The sequence below is a fragment of the Lepisma saccharinum genome, chromosome 10 (assembly GCF_977018435.1).
Source record: "Lepisma saccharinum chromosome 10, izLepSacc3.1, whole genome shotgun sequence".
NCBI classification, from domain to species: Eukaryota; Metazoa; Arthropoda; class Insecta; order Zygentoma; family Lepismatidae; genus Lepisma; species Lepisma saccharinum.
Window position 1 is genome coordinate 72,777,124 of NC_139238.1, and position 11,529 is coordinate 72,788,652.

At 39.9% G+C, this 11,529-nt stretch overlaps 1 protein-coding gene across 1 annotated transcript in view; it reads right to left on the reverse strand.

The window, feature by feature from the left end:
- The window catches only part of LOC145994379 (protein takeout-like), a 69,533-nt gene extending 63,689 nt beyond the window's left edge, over positions 1-5,844 (reverse strand). The window contains exon 1 of the mRNA XM_083130491.1: positions 5,700-5,844. Coding sequence (XP_082986617.1) covers positions 5,700-5,781 — 82 coding nt within the window. The 5' untranslated portion in view covers positions 5,782-5,844. The remainder of the gene's footprint in view (positions 1-5,699) is intronic.
- Between the last annotated feature and the right edge of the window lie 5,685 nt (positions 5,845-11,529).

The following is an 11,529-nucleotide window of genomic DNA, read 5'->3' on the forward strand; positions in this document are numbered from 1 at the left end:
TAAATGGATGTTTATCACGAATTTCACCTTCCATCGGAACGTTTTGCATCTTCTAGCAGAGCGGCGGCGTTCTAGCAGGGTCGAATGCGCGTAAATGACACCGAAGGAGATACAAACGTATTTTTTTACGTTGATGATTTTAGATGGCAACCCCAGACTACTCTGACATGGTGGAGCCTAGCAGCTACATATAAAAATTGACCCTACTCACAAAGGGCACCCACAGGATTTTCCGGGGGGGGGGGGGGGCAGAGTAAGGTTTCATATCATGCCCCTCAGTAGTAAAACTTGTGATTTTACTTTTTATTATTCTTGTTATTATTTATAATTATTAATATTGGGGCATTCCATTGTCACTGGTGGGACAAGGACTACATTTCTGATATTAATGTAATTATTCTACTGATAGTTGCCGGCTCCGTGGCGGAGTGGTTAGCACATCGACCTACGACGCCAGGGGTCCCGGGCATGGGCATGGATGTTTGTGAGTGTCCATTCATCAATTTCATCACTCATCCCCATCTTCGCAAATTAGCCAAAAATGGCACAAAAGCGAAGTAAAATAAGCCAAATCAATCATCAATCTATTGATAGTTAAGCAACATTTTTCACAGTTTCTGTGCAATGAAATATGAAACTCAACACTGTCGATTAAACATTATTACCCTTAAAATACTTTCCCAGTTTTATAGCTACAAGTGAACAGTTTTATGTCACGTGTGGGACAGACGAAATACTGTCTCATCACTTAATAAGAAGTTTGTTTTAATTTCTGTGAATTGGCAAATTATGAAAAATAAATTATTTAAGACAAAGAGGGAAGGTAATTGACCTTTGAATATTCTGGTAGAGTTGAGGGAGAACTGTAACAGTTAAAGGAGAAATTAATTGTTTTTTGGTGTCAAGGGTGGGACACAATACAAAACATAACCAAATCAAAAAGTTAAAATAAAAAAGATTGTTCACTCACAAGATAGGATAAAGTTACAACATTGCATTTAAATGTAAAAATTGAGGATTAGGGGCACTTTCACATGGATAGCCCATTATTATTACTTTACAAGTTATAAAAATGAAATTGGGTAGAATATATCTTAAAGCAGTTGACAAATTCCAATTTGTGTCCGCTATTTAAGTAGAAACTGGATTCGCCTTGCTTCCTTTTTTTTACACTTCGTGATAAACAATTATTTATCTTATTGTAATTTTTCAGGATGCATCAAACAGACAACTTAATCTGCTCTTCTTTGTGTCACCTATGATCCATATTTTTACGCGTTCAAGCGTACTGTATAACAAAGAAATTCAAAATGACGGCGCGTGAATTCAAGGTCAGACGCCGCCTTCGAGAAATGATTGCCGACTTTTCGGGATCCGTAACAGTTGATAAATTCCAAAGGATCGTACTTTAAAGTGGCTAATTCTACAAGGTTTTTGGTAAAAGAGACTACAATTTCTTGAAATTAAGTTTTTTTATTCCAGAAGTGCAAAAACATTCACTTGAAGGGGAGGGTGGGGGTAGGGAAAAGTGCGTAGAATTCGAGATTTTCTCCGCGTCGGGAAATTTCGAAATTTTCCCGTCCCGTACGACGGGATTGTAAAACCATTCCCTTCCTAATCCCATCCAGACCAAAAATGTTCGTCCTGCACACCCCTAGCTACGGCCTCTGATAAAAAAAAAACGTTCTCTCGTCATTTTGCTCGACATTGCAGTAATTGCTATAACTTACAGCCTGTAAGTCAGAGAAAACAGTATTATTTATAAGTAGAGCTCGGAAGTTGAGGAAAAATCCTTTTTTTTTTCCTAGTGTCCAAAGACGAGGCCCAACATAATATATGTTCATCTTGGGTCATTGTAGGCCAGAAAAGGGTGGGTTTTATTTGCCCCTTTTTGCCTTTTTCGACGTTTTTTGGCTTATGGGTCCTTTTTTAGCCTTTTTTAGGTCTTAGCGGCTTTTTTTTGGCAACTTCACCTTCTTTCGACTACGTTTTTACTGACTATTCTCAATTCGAATCATCATTACCTCTTAAACATCCTTTCTGTAGTAAAGAAATAATATATATATATATTTGTACCATCCCTGAAAAGAGAGAAAAACATTTTTGGACGACTGAAGCAGGTACGGTACAAGGTCCTTTAACCCTAACTTGTCTGGAAGGTCGCGCTGTAAGTGGCAACTTTTTCTTGTTTTGAAGCTTTCAGTTTTTTCGCACTGTGTTTTCCATACCACCAGAATTTTTTTTATTCATTAAATATGTAATTAAAACTGAAGTTATTAATTAATTTGGATCACATTTATACATCCTTTTTTCAGTTTTTAGGTCCTTTTTTGACATTTTTAGGTCTTTTTTTGGCAATTTATAGGTCTTCAACTTCCGAGCTCTATTTATAATAAACTATCACCATTCGCATTACATTGTCTTTCCCACATATCTCAGGGGGAGAAGTGCCCCTCTGGTACCCCATTGCGGACGCCCATGCTACTCCCACCGCTACACGAGCTGAAACCTCCGCCGCCACTAAATAATCCTCAAAGGCACTCTTTTCATATCATACCTTACACCGTAACACGCATATTGATGCCGTCCCAAAAACACATCCTGTGTTCGGGGACAACGGACAGATGAGAAGTTAGGGACAAATACACCACCCTGAGATCGGAGACAGAACCAGTCTCTGAAACGTAGATACCAGTATTTGGAAGTAGCTAGTTACAAGTAACAATTACTTTTTTGAAGAAATGCAAATGTAACTAGTTACTTTTAAAACCAAGTAGCTGTAACTGAGTTACTTTTTCCAATAGAAGTAACGTTTCAACAGTTACTTTTACAGTCACCCCATGACACTTAAGTTACTATATAAGTGTCGTCAGTTATTGGTGATTTAGAACAAAATGAACAAGAATCATCGATAAACTACTAGTTTCTCCAGCGATACAAATGTCCATCCTTTGTTACATTAATTCCTGCAAACAGAGGAAAAGAGAAAGTTGTTGAACTAAATTTGTCTCCTGTCCATGGCCAGTCAGTAGGCTCTGGGATTCCATAATTTTCAGAGTGACAGATTTATCGCATGTTCCGTCTTTCGTTTGATAGTCCTCAATTCTAAAGCGATATGCATACCTTGGAAGAGGGATGATTTTCCAGAAGCAGAAAGATGAGATTAGGAAGAGGATTTTTTCCTATTGCCTGTCAATTTGTTATTGTCAGTTGTGTGCTGTCAAGTGTGTCTAGTTTCTGTAGTTTGTTCATTTGTGGCCCAACTCCTTGTGTAAGCAGCATCCAATAGTTTCTTTCTTTTTTATTACAATTAGTAATCGATTTGTGTTATTTGTTTGCAAGAAAATTTCCAGTGGAAAGTAACTGTAGAAGTACCTGTAGCTGTAACTCAGTTATTAAGCAAGTAACTGTAACTCGTTTCCCTTTAAAGAGTAACTTTCGGAACACTGGTAGATAAAATATACAGGGTTGGGCTCGAGAAACCGGCTCATCTTGTAATTCTCAAACTATTATTTCTTCTACATTCGCCCATTACACTCCTCTCCCTATCTGGCCACGTCACGTCACCCCTACCTCCGTATCTGTGTCTGTTCTTGTTTTTCAAGCTCATTAATTTAGGAGAAAGTTTGTTTCAGATGAAGTGAGATGAGGTTCTTCGTTCCCAACGCTGTAGGAACCAGATACAGTGGTTAAAAGACCAACAATTGAACATGTAATTCGAGTGCTTGCTCCACACAAGGTGTGGCTTTAACACCGGAAAGAGTGGGGTGCAAGGGGTGGCTCTCCCGTAAGCATTCCACTGTCAACCTGTCTTCCACGTACGTACAATGTAGTACACCCTGTAGGGAGTGCAGAATGTCCAATGTGTAGGGAAGACGAGACGAAATTCCACATTCTCCTCCAGTTCAAAGAAACAGCAGAGGCTAGACGGAAATTGTACATAAGGGATATGAACGAATCAAAAATGGGGGTGGGGGAAGCTAAAGAGGGCCATTATGGGCAGAGCCGAAACTCAAATAAGGGACCTGGGAACCTTCCTACATTATACGTCTGGACAAAGAGAGCGAATAAGTTAAGGGACGGGAGTGAAAGTGCCTGAGAGCGGTGTGCAGAAAGCTTCTTGTTGACAATATAATTACTAGTGCTATAAGTGTAAAATTATGATTTGTTTTCTTCGCCTTTTGACCCACTTTTGGCTAATTTGCGAAGATGGAAAATGAGTGATGACATGATGAAATTGATGAATGGACACTCACAAACATCCATGCCCAGGCCTGGATTCGAACCCGGGATGCCTGGCGTCGTAGCGCGATGTGATAACCACTCCGCCACGGGGACCGGCTGTAAAATTATGAGAAAAATAAAACAGGTTGGATGATTGTAGTGAGAGAAGAACCCACAATCAGTATGAAAGGTAAAGTTGAACATGTGAGGGCATAAAGAGAGGGGTTATGGGGGGGGAGAGAAGAAGAAGGAAAAATCATCATTGATGTATGAAAATGTGTGTACAGCCGCAAAGGCTCATACTGAAATAAACCTATATTCTATTGTTGCGGACTATAACGAGCCTCGGGTGTCTTGGCTCGGAGAGGGTGTGCGCCGTGTCCAGTGCATATGTGTTGTGAATCTCATTTCATAATGTTATCACTTGCAGAGTAGTTAGCACACTGCTCTACGACACCAGGGGTCGCGGGTTCGAATCCCATCCTGGCATGTATGTCCATAATGTGGCGGCGATTGGGTTCCAAAACTAGGGGGCACGGACAGTTTATTTTTTCCTTGGTACATAAGTTTTAGCATAGTGTGGTTGGCAAAAGTGGCAAAAAGTGGGGGGGGGGGCATTTGCCCCCCTAATCAATTTCATCATATCATCACTCATCCCCATCTTCGCAAATTAGCCAAAAGTTGCACATAAAGGTTGCACCCACTTTTCACAGTGTGGTGTGTAAGTGTTGACTTTCTGGTAAGGCACGTACTACACACCGGTAATTGTTCATTGTTCATTGTAGGCCAATGAGGTTCTGGCGCCTGGATGGCCAAGATAATGCTTTGTGGGGCTGTGCTGTCCTGTGCTTCCCCTTGTGTGTGCTGAGTGCCCATTTACAGCCTTAGCTTTTAACCTAGGTACGGAGATGTTAGTCGTCAGAGATAGTATAGTTTTATCTTATGTTAAGCAATGACTGAATGAATTAGTTTTAAAAATTGAGTAAGGAAGTTTCTAACATATTTTATTTTCTTGTTTTGGGATTGCCATTTTAAAAAAAATTAAGGGGCTTATCCCAGTATTGTCCCGCACCGTGACCATGCAGTCTATGGCGTCATGCTTTGGGCTTCGGCTAGGGGACACGGGTTCGAGTCTCCTGGGTGAGGCGTAGCAACTTCTCTCCCGATATTTCGGCCTGTGTATAGGACCAGTGGCCACCCACCAAATGAGTAGCCTAACTCGGCCATGAAAACCTACAACAACTGAGGGTTCGTCGTGCTGACCACACATCACCCCTTAACTTGTTGGATCATCTCTCACCTCGGCGTGTGGGATTGGGAGTGAGGCCGGCAGTCGGTAGGTAGGCCCTGGCTCTCACGGGCTGTTGCGCTACGGCTTATTATTATTATTGTTGTTATTATCTCCGTATTGCGTGAAAAATAGCCTAAGTTCTGATGTGCCAATAAAATAAAAGTCACAGCTAAAGAGTACTCACGTAACTTTCGTTCGAACTTTCCTTGGACGAAATTCCCCAACGCCAGTCCTGCGGCGACCACAGCATATAGGTGAACAAGCATCGTAGAGCAGGTTCCAGTAGCTCTGACAACGTTCTTTATCCAAATGTGTTCGAGATAGACACACAAGTCCTTCAAGACTGCGCCGCGGGTAAAAGTTGCCGGTCAAGGTCACCAACCTCTTCCCCTTTTCTCAAAGATTACCTCAATTAGCGTAACAGATCCTGCGGTATTTTGAGAGCCGAAAAAAAAAAGCAAGCGAACTTCCCCTCCCAATCAGTGACGTAATGTCATGGTTGACAATCTCTCTCTTTATTTTCCTTCGTATTTCTCGTCATATTTCTTTATTTGGAATAATCACGCAACTTCTTAATTTCCCACGATGTTTGTAAACAGTCATCAGATACGGTGTATGACGAATGCTTCAAAATTTTCCTACAGGAAGCGATTTCATGGGTTTTTGAAAGATTCGTTCACTTCGTTTATTTGATGAAGGTCAGGCATACGTCCAGAAATAGTAAAACAAGACTCGTCATGTTGTCGCCGACCTCTGTAGCGGAGTGGTTAGTACAGCGCGCCACGACTACATGGGTCCCGGGTTCGAATCCCAGATTGGTAGGGGCATGCATATTTCGTTTTTGACAAAAAACGAAATTTGAAAAAACACATTTTAGTGTTATTTTTTCATGTTTTTGAAAGGTGCGAGATGCATTTTGTGACCATGTTTTGTCACGAAATAATGCGAAATGAACTGCAAAAAGCGAAATTAACCTTTAAACACGAAATTCAGGGTTTATTCACCGATGCGACACCTTCTGAGGTCTGAATTATCCTGAGAGTTATGCAATTTCCGGAAAATTTATTAATTCTGCTGTTAATAATGGAGAAGCAAAAATGGACTCCTTTACACAGAAATAAACTTAATAGTCTGATAACTACATAAATGTGCTATTAGAAGTGAAATGTTAATTCTGTGGAATAAGTGTAGTTTTTAAATCAAATTTAGGATTATATTCACAATACTAAAACCAAAATGTATTTTTATATAGCCTACCACTTTTCATCCAATTTTTCACCGCTATAACACCGATATTTTATTTTATTTACCGCTTTTGAACCCGAAATTGACTCAGTTTTTGTATCGAAATTTTGCTTTTTTATTTACCAAAAATATGTGCCTCTACAGATTGGACATGGTTGTTCTTTGTGAGTGTCCCTTCATCAATATCATCACTCATCCCCATCGTGGCGATCAGCCAAAATGACGCTAAATAACAGAAGTTAAAACAATCCAAATTTTCCCTCTTTCTCTCTTCCCTATTTTTCTCCTCCCTATTTTTCTTTTTACTCCATTTATTCTTCTCTCATTATATCTCTTCCCTTTCTCTTTCCTATTTTCTTAATATTTTATTCTTATTTTTATTCTTATCTCTCTCTCTCTTTCTATCTCTCTCCATCTTTTTCTCTATTGCCGTATACTTTCTCCTTTCCTCTGTTTCTCCCTTCTTCCTTCGGAACCTCCAATGTCGTAGTTATAACGTCGTCGCCTTGTAATCAAGGGACCCCGGGTTCGATATCCGGTGTAGGAATCTAGTGGTTCGGATCCCACTTTAAAATGCATAAGTCCAGTCCCGATTAGCCTATCTAAGCATAAAGTTAAGACTGGACCTACAGTTTTAAGTGGGGTCCGAACTACTACGTGCCTCCAGTTGGTATCGAACCATCCTTGATGACAAAATATGTCTGCTTCAGAAGAGTATGCGTCTTCAATTTCGATTTTTTCAAATGGAATTTTTAGAAAGAAAATAGTTGCACTTTAAATAGTTGTCACGTTTTATTCAAACCACACGGTGAATTTTAATAATTGCTATTTATGTACAAGAAGGTTCAGGAAATAAGATTAAGTTAGATACAAGTGAATTGAGAAGGCTGCTTCTGAGTTCATTTCCAACGGATAAAAGTGTAGGAAATCAGAGAATATTTTAAAATATTGAAAACTATTTTATCAAATCATCTAAGTGTTCAATATTCAAAATTGAAAAACTAGATATACCTCTGACTAATTGGGATAATTCTTCTATACAGTTATTATGGAATGGGGGAATAGTGACTGTTCCTAGTTTTTTAATGTGATATTTCTACGTCGGAAAGTCATTATACGTTGCCCATTCTCAGCACATACCAAAAAGACAAAATCTAATGCGATTTCTATTTTCAATGCAAAGACGATTGACGCATCGCATCACAGATGGCACTGGCGATACATAGACAATATGATCCCTCTTTAAAACCTTAACTTCGCTGCCGACCCATAAAAGATAACATAATAATTCGCAGAATAATCTACTGTAAATGTAGTAAGTTCTTATACCAACTTGATAACAACCATCTTCACTGTTCATTTCTTCTTTACATTCTCCTTCAAAACATTTTAATATGTTATTTCCTCCACGTGCTCAGCAGTGATGCCAACCGTAGGGACATGTCCCTGGATTCCGTGTGTAATGCCAGGAAAGAGTTATTTAACGACCTGGCCACACTTAAAGTAGATCCTCTACTGTTTTGACCTTTCTCACACAAAATTGGCTGTTCGCACGTTTTTCAGTCGAATCCAAGGACATTCAGGGAAAGAAGGATAAGATTTAATTTTGTAAAACAATGTATTTTTCCACGCCATAAAATAACCTTTCAAAATGGATGGGAATGGATTTCCCGTAGGCCAGTCCTTTGCATTAATTTGAGCAAGGCCATTTTCACATCCATTACGTACTTTTAAAATGTATTCATCTTATCAAATATTAGATACTAAATAAATACTGTTTTATTTCGAAGTTTGCTTTTCTTGTTCTTCTGTATTGTCAATTTTCATGGGTTTTTGGTACAGTGGAATACAAAGGTATTGTCCATGCCTATTTTAATGTGTTTTTTTCTTTTGCAACCTACTCCCTCTGTCCCATAATTATTGTCCGGTACACCTTTGTTTGTTGTCCCATAATAATTGTCCGATATTCAAACTGTGACATTGCTGTATACAGAAGAAGAAAATGAAACATGGGAATGAGTCATACAACTTTATAACTCAAGGATCAGTACAAATTGGCCGATCAAGTATCCAAAAGAACCTAAATAAAAAGTAATCAATCCAGGATCAATACAAAGTGACCAAGAAGTTCGACAAAATAAAACATCAAGACGAAAGATATTGTTGGTCCAGGAAGATTGTCATCCCCTCAACGAGCTAGATCTAGTGCTGCAGTGCTGCTCTAGCCTCGTCGTAAATGTTTCGAGGACACTCCAAGCGAGATGGCAGGACGTTTCGGCGGTTCAAATGTGCTTTTTGCATATGGGGAATCCTGTAGTTGACCCCGCCTTTGGAGGCGAATAATTTCAATGAGACAGGATTGCAAATTGAAAAAGATGTTGTTGAGCTTGTCGCGTGTCAGATCAGTGAAACATGTTTCAACTGCGGCGATCAACTCATCAATAGTTTGTGGAGCTGCCTGATGCTGGAGAGACTGAATTGCCCGGAAGTACCCCAGATCTAAAACATTCATGTCCGGACTGTTTGGCGGTTGGCATAGGAGATCCAAAGTGATTCCACTGGTCGCTGCAGCATCCATCCAGGCGCGGTCATTGGGAACGATATGCGGACGCGCATTGTCCTGCTGAACGGACACTTGGATTCTCCCTGCGCGCAGTTCACGAGGCCATTGTGCATCTATTGCTGGGATTAACTTGTTGATGAGCATTGGTAACAGTTAATGGTTTGGTGACCATTCTTCACTACCCCAGCCGTACTGTTTTCAAAGAGAAACTCGTACACTGCATGTCGTTTACTATCCGTGAGGTTCTTGCTACCCCTGTCGCTTCCTATCATGGGTTGTGCGTTCATGGCTGTTCTTCTCACACGTACTCACTGAAGGAGTGCTCTACTAACGATTTGCAGCGTGCCTTGCTAGACCGGTTGCCATACAGTGCCACACCGGTGTGTTGCAATCCAACGCCTCCTTTTGGTAATCGTCTGGGCGGTATTTCTTGCTCGTTGCGATAAGGTCACGTTGTTCCTCTTCACAATCTTGAAGACTGATCTACTGTGCCTCTCCTCATCCATGTGCTTTCCATCTGCCTCTTCGTCTGTAATTCCTGTACTACCATTTTGGCATACCGGACTATAATTATGGGACAGAAGGAGTACATGTTTTTAAGAATGAGATTTGTACAGTGCGATCCATGAGTGAAAATTGTCCATCACCAACCATGTTCGCGCCTTCATTTTACCAAATAAGAGCTTCAAGAATTAAAAGAAAACTCAAAACAAGCTGTTGACAACTTCTGCACCAGAATACATAAAACTCCATTGCATAAAAACACACAGGATGTAAGAAAAAATTAATGAAAATAGTCATGGACAATTTGCCAAGCAATACTGTACATATGCTGATGCAGAGATTGTGAGCTGCATGTTTGGTGCTTTGATTCAATTCTTGAAGCTCTCATTTCGTATAACAAAGAGGATAAACATAGTGATGGGCAATTTGCGTACTAATACTTATGTATCGCACTCTAGCCCCGCCCCTCTTACAAAACATGAAATACCCACTCGCAAAATTAAGGATCCCTTAATTTGGGGGCTCTTGGTGGGGCACTCCAGCCATGTCGGTGACCGCAACGATTAGTTCTAGATGGACATTCATAGGTTTCATTACTGGCGTGGTACTGGGTGACAGAAGTATGAAAGGAAACTAAGAAAAGTACATTCCAATCTCTTTTCCACATAATGCATTCTGGGAACTGCATTCTTGCGGGTTATTGAAACATTATTGATTCGATCCGAAGCCACAGTCGTCATCTGTGAGAGTTTTGACTAAGTTAGTCAAAAGCAAATCATTGAGAAAAGCGAAGTAAAACTGCAAAATCAGTCAATCAGTCAAGTGCAAGAAAGACAGATAGATACACACCAGGCCCGTGCCCAGGATTTTTTTTTTGGGGGGGGGGGCAGACCCATAGGCGAATTTTCATAAATTTTCTCTCATATTACACACTGCATGAATGTGTGTGGGGGGGGGGGTATGGGAGGGGTGGTTAGAGAAATTTGCTCATTTTGCTATGAAACGTTGAAGAACAGTATTATCTAATCTATATGTTTACAACCACGTGACAATTATTTGCAGTTGACCCTGACATTTGTTTCTGTCAGAGAGCAAAAAGAAAAATTGTATGATACGAGTAGACTACATGTATGCATAATACAAACAATTCAAATAGCCTACAAAAAGCAACATATGTGTGTGGGGTTGAAAGATGAGAATTTAACCCCTTCTTGTCACTGACTTTTCCAGGTATTTTACATAACTGCGTAATGATTTAACATGCTAATAAGAGTTACACTTCAACTTTATAAGTTAATCAAATGAATCACGTTTGTTGAACATTTTTCAAAATAAATTAAAAATAAAATGAAAGAACCTTTTTATAAGCAATATAACCCAAAAAAGGAAGATTCTTGGTAAGATAAAACGAAACGTGTCTCCGGCTACAAATTCTGCCAAGCAAAAATCATTTAATTCCCCTGACTTTTCCAGGTTTTGAAAGCTTTTTAAAAAAATAATTTGTTTCCAATGACCTTAGTCCTAGCCTTGTTTTCCTGACTCCTCCAGTTGTCCAGGACTTTGAAGTCAGTGCGAACCCTGTATATAAATTACCTGAAGGGAACGACTAAGTGACTTCACCCTGGCAGTGTGTCTGCTGGCAAAATAGGCGTGTTTTCGCTTTTAGAATCTTATTCGACAGTAAAAATAAATGCCAGTGGCA